The 7,520-nt window shown below is 46.8% G+C and overlaps 2 protein-coding genes across 2 annotated transcripts in view; one reads left to right on the top strand and one right to left on the bottom strand.

Annotated features, from left to right (window-relative positions):
* Nucleotides 1-4,118, bottom strand: part of LOC119427234 (katanin p80 WD40 repeat-containing subunit B1-like) — a 5,203-nt gene extending 1,085 nt beyond the window's left edge. The window contains exons 1-4 of the mRNA XM_037694818.1: nt 4,105-4,118; nt 1,305-1,376; nt 1,078-1,228; nt 804-994 (exon numbers count right to left, since the gene is read on the bottom strand). Coding sequence (XP_037550746.1) covers nt 804-994; nt 1,078-1,228; nt 1,305-1,376; nt 4,105-4,118 — 428 coding nt within the window. The remainder of the gene's footprint in view (nt 1-803; nt 995-1,077; nt 1,229-1,304; nt 1,377-4,104) is intronic.
* Nucleotides 1-7,520, top strand: part of LOC119427223 (katanin p80 WD40 repeat-containing subunit B1) — a 62,792-nt gene that overhangs the window by 9,564 nt on the left and 45,708 nt on the right. The gene's annotated exons all lie outside the window — the stretch shown is intronic.

The following is a 7,520-nucleotide window of genomic DNA, read 5'->3' as shown; positions in this document are numbered from 1 at the left end:
AAACAGCCACTGGCCAAAAGGATGGCCCAGCACAGAAGATCAACATCATCAGGCCAGGATTCTGCGGTCTACACTCATCTCCAGGCCAGCGGTCACTCTTTCAAGGATGAAGATGTTCACATCCTGGACAGAGAGGAACAATGGTTTGAGGGAGGAGTAAAGGAGGCCATCTTTGTGAAAAGAAATCGTCCATTATTAAACAGGGGTGGAGGCCTCCGGGTTCAACTGTCCCCCTCTTACAATGCTGTGATTGCTAGTATCACTCAGCCCTCTGTGAATAGTAAACAGCCATCAGTGTGCTAATGATCCATTGTTAGGCTGATGGTCCTTCTTGAGCATGTGATCAGCTGGTTTTGGTTGTCAGCAGCAAACTGGTTGATCCACTCTGAGAAGGTGCTATTTAAGAGACTGAGCTGAAAACAGCACCTCAGACTGAGGAAGTCTCTTGGATGAGAGACGAAACGTTTCTAGATTTTTTTGCTTTGTTTTGTTTTTTGTTTTTTTGAATGTCCAGAGGACCAGATTGAACTTTTTTGGATGCATCAATACATGAAGTTACACAGATTTTATCAAGTAAATCTGGCAGTAAACGTCTGTTAACGGTGCTGGACAAGTTTTCACCTTGGCTGAGCTTTGCTCAAGTTCCAGAAAGTGAAATTGGTCAAATTTGTAGGAAAGTTGCAGCAATGGGTCAAAATTGCAACTCTGAGCCAAATTTGCTGAGATTGGTTTAATTTGCGTTAATAATTGTGATCGCAGCACTGCAACTTCCTGGTGGGACTGAGAAGTGAAACAGTTGAAACCTGTGTGAGGTGCAGGAGGTTATGGGTCTATCATAGCTGCGACGAAATGCTGCCGCCCTGGGCTCCATCGGCTCAGTGAGAGGCTTGTCGTCCTGGATTATTCCCTGGATCACAGCGCCAACGCTCGTCTTCACCTTTTTCAAGTCGACTACGTACGATGAGACATTGGACAGCTGGTGAGACACGCCGATCTGACGAGAACAGAAGGAGGAGTTTACTGCAGCGATGTCAAACACCTCAACAGGTAAACTCGACAGGAAGCGGAGCTACACACCAGCTGCTGGTTACAGACAGCCAGGTCTGACACTTTCCTCCAACCGACTGGAACCATGTCAAAACAACGGTCGGGCTCCCAGCCAAACACCCGCAGAGAGTCTGAGGCACCGCTGAAGATGCAGGAGCCGTCTGGGCTGAAGAGGAGACACCTGACAGGACAAGGGTTGGTCAGAATTTAGAAGTCAAAGGTTAAATGTCACTTGGGACCACGTGAACAAACCTTACCTGACTGCAGATGTGTCTCCTTCCAATGTGCCGATCATTGTGAACTTTTCCAGATCCCAAAGCTTGATGCTCCTGAGACAACAGAACATGACACACATTGTGAGCAACAAACACAAACAGTAACACACACACTGTGAGCAATAACCACAAACAGTAACATACACACTGAGCAACAAACACAAACAGTAACACACAGAGCTAGGGCTGTGCGCTATGGACCAAAATTAATATCTCGATAGAGCTGTTGCTGTTGGGGGCGGCTGTGGCTAAGTGGTTAGAGCAGTTGTCCTCCAATGCAAGAGCTGGGGGGTTTGATTCCACCAGCAGTCACATGCTGAAGTGTCCCTGGGCAAGACACTGAACCCCTAAATGCCTCCGATGTGTGTCCCATCGGTGTATGAATGTGATCTAAAGCACTGATTAGTCTTTGTACAGAAATAGTAGAGTGCTGTATGAATGGGTAAATGAGGGAACAGATTGGTGTAAAACGCTTTGAGTGTCTTGATCTGATAAAAAAGCGCTATATAAGTGCAGTCCATTTATCATAAAAATACAAAATTAAAAGTCATAACAACAACATACAGTCACCAATTGAGAAACTAGTAACAAACATTACATTTTGTCGAGTGCCATCAAATATGTTGATCAATGTTCCATTTATTATAGTTCAACAGAAACTCTAAACAGGTGGGGTTTTATCCTTTATTTAAAGGAACTCAGTGTTTCAGCTATTTTGCATCCATCCATCCATCCATCCATTCTCTTCCGTCGGGTCGCAGGGGTAGCAGCCTAAGTAGGGAGGCCCAGACTTCCCTCTCCCCAGCCACTTGGGCCCGCTCCTCCGGGGAAATCCCAAGGTGTTTCCAGGCCAGCCGAAAAACATAGTCCCTCAAGCGTGTCCTGGGTCTTCCTCTGGGTCTCCTCCCGCTGGGACGTGCCCGGAACACCTCAACAGGAAGGCGTCCAGGAGGCATCCTAACGAGATGCCCAACCCACCTCAATTGGTTCTTCTCAATGTGGAGAAGCAACGGCTCTACTCTGAGTCCCTCCCGGATGACCGAGCTTCTCATCCTATCTCTAAGGGAGAGCCCAGACACCCTGCGTAGAAAACTCATTTTGGCCGCCTGTATCCGTGATCTCGTTTTTTCGGTCACAACCCAAAGCTCATGACCATAGATAAGGGTAGGAACATAGATTGACCAGTAAATTGAGAGCTTCGCCTTTTGACTCAGCTCTCTCTTCACCACGACAGACCGATACAGCACCCGCTTCACTGCAGACGCTGCACCTATCTGCCTATCGATCTCACGCTCCATTTGTCCCTCATTCGTGAACAAGACTTTGAGATACTTAAACTCCTCCACTTGGGGCAGGACCTCCTCGCCGATCCAGAGAGGGCATTCTACCCTTTTCCGGCTCAAGACCATGGCCTCGGATTTGGAGGAACTGATCCTCATCCCAGCCGTATCACACTTGGCTGCAAACCGCTCCGGCAAAAGCTGTAGAGCACGACCGGATGAAGCCAGCAAGACCACATCATTTGCAAAAAACAGAGAAGCAATCCTAAAGCCACCAAAACAGAACCCCTCAACACCTTGGCTGCACCTAGAAATTCTGTTCACAAAAGTTATGAACAGAATCGGTGACAAAGGGCAACCTTGGCAGAGTCCAACTCTCACTGGGAATGAGCCTGACTTACTGCTGACAATGCGAATCAAGCTCTGACACCGGTCGTACAGGGACCTAACAGCCTGTATAAAAGGGCCTGGTACCCCATACTCCCAGAGTAACCCCCACAGGGTCCCCCGAGGGACGTGGCCGAACGCCTTCTCCAAGTCCATAAAGCACATGTAGACTGGCTGGGCAAACTCCCACATACCCTCCAGGGCCCTGCTGAGGGTGTAGAGCTGGTCCAGTGTTCCACGACCAGGACAAAAACCGCACTGCTCCTCCTGAATCAGAGGTTCGACTATCCGACGGACCCTCCTCTCCAGAATCCCCGAATAGACCTGACCAGGGAGGCTTAAAAGCGTGATCCCCCTGTAGTTGGAACACACTCTACGGTCGCCCTTTTTGAATAGGGGGACCACCACCCCAGTCTGCCAATCCAGGGGAACTGCCCCCGATGTCCACGCAATATTGCAGAGTCATGTAAGCCAACACAACCCCACAACATCCAGAGCCTTAAGGAACTCCAGGCGAATCTCATCCACACCTGGGGCCCTGCTACCAAGGAGCTTTTTAACCACCTTGGTGACCTCAGCACCAGAGATTGTGGAGCCCGACCCAAAGTCCCCAGGCTCTGCTTCCTCAGTGGAAGTCATGCCAGTGGGATTGAAGAGGTCTTCAAAGTATTCTGCCCACTGACCCACGACATCCCAAGTTGAGGTCAGCAGCACACTACCTCCACTATAAATAGTGTTAGTGGTGTACCGCTTTCCCCCCCTGAGACGCCTGATGGTGGACCAGAATCACCTCGAAGCCATATGGAAGTCATTCTCCATGGCCTCTCCGAACTCCTCCCACGCTTGAGTTTTTGCCTCAGCGACCACCTGAGCCACAGGCCGCTTGGACTGCCAGTACCCATCATCTACTTCCGGGGTCCCACAGGCCAAAAATGCCCAATAGGACTCTTTCTTCAGCCTGACAGCATCCCTCACCGCCGGTGTCCACCACCGGGTTCGAGCGTTACCGCCGCGACAGGCACGACAACCTTGCAGCCACAGCTCCAATAAGCCACTTCAACAATAGAGGGCCATGTTCCGCGGAACACGGCCCACTCGGACTCAATGTCCCCTACCTCCCCTGGAACATGTTTGAAGCTCTCTCCCGGAGACCACCAGGTAGTGGTCAGTGTACAGCCCTGCCCTTCTCTTCACTCGAGTGTCCAAGACATGCATCTGCAGATCATATGAGATGACAACAAAGTCAATCATCGAACTGCGGCCTAGGGTATCCTGGTGCCAAGAGCACATATGGACACCCTTATGCCTGAACATGGTGTTCGTTATGGACAATCCATGACGGGCACAGAAGTCCAATAACAGAACACCACTTGGGTTCAGATCAGGGGGGCCTTTCCTCCCAACCACACCCCTCCAGGTCTCACTGTCATTGCCCATGTGAGCGTTGAAGTCCCCCAGTAGAACAAGAGAGTCCCTAGGAGGTGCACTCTCCAGGACCCCCCTCCAAGGACTCCAAAAAGGGTAGGTAATCTGAGCTGCTGTTTGGCGCATAAGCACAAACAACAGCCAGAACCCGTCCCCCCACACGTAGGCGGAGGGAGGTTACCCTCTCGTTCACCAGGGTGAACCCCAATGTACAAGCACCAAGATGAGGGGCAACAAGTATGCCCACTCCTGCTCGGCACCTCTCATCAGGGGCAACTCCAGAGTGGAAGAGTGTCCAACCCCTCTCAAGGAACCCCTCAATGTTTTGCAGTTGTCTGGAAATTTGTTCCAGATTTGTGGTGCATAGAAGCTGAATGCTGCTTCTCCATGTTTGGTTCTGGTTCTGGGGATGCAGAGCAGACCAGAACCAGAAGACCTAAGTGATCTGGAAGGTTAATACAACAACAGCAGATCTTTAATGTATTGTGGTGCTAAGCCATTCAGTGATTTATAAACTAATAACAGTATTTTAAAGTCTATTCTCTGAGCTACAGGGAGCCAGTGTAGGGATTTTAAAACTGGGATGATGTGCTCTATCTTCCTGGTTTTAGTGAGAATGCGACCAGCAGTGGTCTGGATGAGTTGCAGCTGTCTGACCGATTTTTTTAGGCAGACGTGAAGACACTGCTGCAGTCAATGCGACTAAAGATAAACGCGTGGAAGAGTTTCTCTAGATCTTGCTGTCACATTAGTTCTTTAATCCTGGAAATGTTCTTCAGGTGATTGAAGGCCGACTTTGTAACTGTCTTTATATGGCTCTGAAGGTTCAGGTCTGCGTCCATCACCACCCCCAGATTTCGGGCCTGATCACTAGTTTCTAGCTATAATAACTGAAGCTGTGTGCTGATTCTTGATCGTTCCTCTTTAGGTCCAAAGATAATTACTCGGTACTTCAGTTTTGTTTTTGTTCAGCTGGAGAAAGTTATGGCACATCCACACATTGATTTGTTCTAAGCATCTGTTCAGTGTTTGGATGGGTTCAGAGTCACCTGGTGACATCGTAATGTAGAGCTGTGTATCATCTGCGTAGTTATGGTAACTAATCTTATTTCCTGTTATAAGTTGAGCTAATGGGATCATATAGATATTGAATAACAGTGGTCCCAGGATTGAACTTTGGGGTACCCCGTTTGTGACTTCTGTTCGCTTCGATGAGAAGTTACCTATTGAGACAAAAAAATCCCTGTTCTTTGTGTAAGATTTGAACCAACTGAGTAGTGGGCCGCAGAGTCCTACCCAACTCTCCAGTCGTTTCAATAATATGTCATGGTCATCAGTGTCAAATGCTACACTGAGGTCCAACAGAACCAGCACTGTGGTTCTTCCACAGTCTGTATTTATGTGAATGTCAATGAACACTTTGACAAGGGCAGTCTCAGTACTGTGGTGAGCACAGAAACCAGACTGAAAGATGTCAAAGTGGTTGGTCATCGATAGGAAGCTATTTATCTGTTGAAACAGCTTTTTCAATAATTTTGCTGATGAATGGAAGGTTAGAAATTGGCCTATAATTCTGCAGTAGTGATTTGTCCAGACAGTTCTTTTTTATCAGTGGTTTGATAACTGCTGTTTTAAAAGCCTGGGGGAAAAAACCTGATGAGAGGGATGAGTTTACTATTTGAATCAGATCAGATACAATGACGGGCAGAACTTTCTTAAGGAAAGTTGTGGGTAGGATATCAAGACAGCAGGAGGAGGAGCTTAATTGATTTATAATTTTTTCTAAGCTTTTATAGTTGAGTAGTTTAAATTTAGTCATTTTCTCTGCATTTGTTATCTATCTATCTGTAGTGATGTCGGGACAGCTTTGCTGTGGACACACTACTAATTAATTATTCTTAAAGCTAGTTCAAGCACAAAGAATATTAATTGTTTAATTAACAACAGATTCTTTCTTTTTCGAGTTAAATTTCTGCCATGTGAGTAATAATTAGTGACGTGAGACGCCATTTTATCTTTGACCCATCAGAATAAATGCGGTCATTTATTTAACGGAATCAAAATTCAACATCAAACATATACACATTGATTGGCTGATCTGTTTCTGATTAATAAACTTAGCAAGTTCAAATAACAAGACAACAGATGATTACTGATTGAGAATAATTCATCTCTGAAGGCATCTAGCTTGATTTACTGGAGAATAGAAGTTTAAAGAGAAGGAGTAAAGAAGTTTAAAGAGGAGATTTAGATGGATGAAGGAAGATGTGTTGACCAGAAATGGCACCCTTCCTCCGACCCCAGCTCAGCCCTCGGTACACTCAGGGCGTGAACGACTTGTTACCTTTGCAGAAGATAAATCAGCTCCGGTACAGAGGTCCATCTCACACTCCCTTTTCAGCGTCTCCGGTCAGAGTGGCTGGGGATCGTCAGATGTCGTGACGAAGTACTCCGTTCAACAGAATAAGCTTCCTTAGAAGGAATCTTCATTAGAAGTTGTAGGGCGTTACGCCCGGGTGAGTTCACAGCGAGGCAGGCTGTGACTCCGCTGAAATGGACGGACCCTTGGCACATGGTCCCATTCCGTCAGCTCGCCGTAAGACTGAGTCTTCCAGTAAGACTTAAAAGACTTAAAAGTTCCAGGAAGACTCCAGTAAGACTGAGTTATCCAGTAAGGCTGAAAGTTCCAAGAAGTGTTGACTTTTAAAGGGTATCCACTTCCTGTCACTCCTGGTTGGTTAGCACAACCAGCAGGGGTGGTGTTTTAGTGATGTCAGAGGGTTATTAGAAGTCAACAGACAGCAGAAATGTTTTTAAGAACTGTTAGTACAGACAGGAAAATATTTTGAAGAAGTGACAGACTTTGTAGGTGCCAGTTTCTCATTTAATGTCTGAGGGTTTTAAAAACAAGGCACTTCATTCTCATAAATTGTTCTGCCTTTTGACCGACATCAAATCAACTCCTCACTCAGACAGAAGATTACTTACTTCGTAAGTGTATTTCTGGATTCAAATCAATGAAACAACAGTCCCTGTCCCCTGAAGGTCTTCAGAGACAGATTGATGTCGGAGGTCTAGTTCACTACATACATATATATATATATAT

Source organism: Nematolebias whitei, chromosome 2 (assembly GCF_014905685.2).
Source record: "Nematolebias whitei isolate Nwh7 chromosome 2, NemWhi1, whole genome shotgun sequence".
In the NCBI taxonomy this organism is placed as follows: domain Eukaryota; kingdom Metazoa; phylum Chordata; class Actinopteri; order Cyprinodontiformes; family Rivulidae; genus Nematolebias; species Nematolebias whitei.
This window is presented reverse-complemented; position numbering and strand designations above follow the sequence as displayed.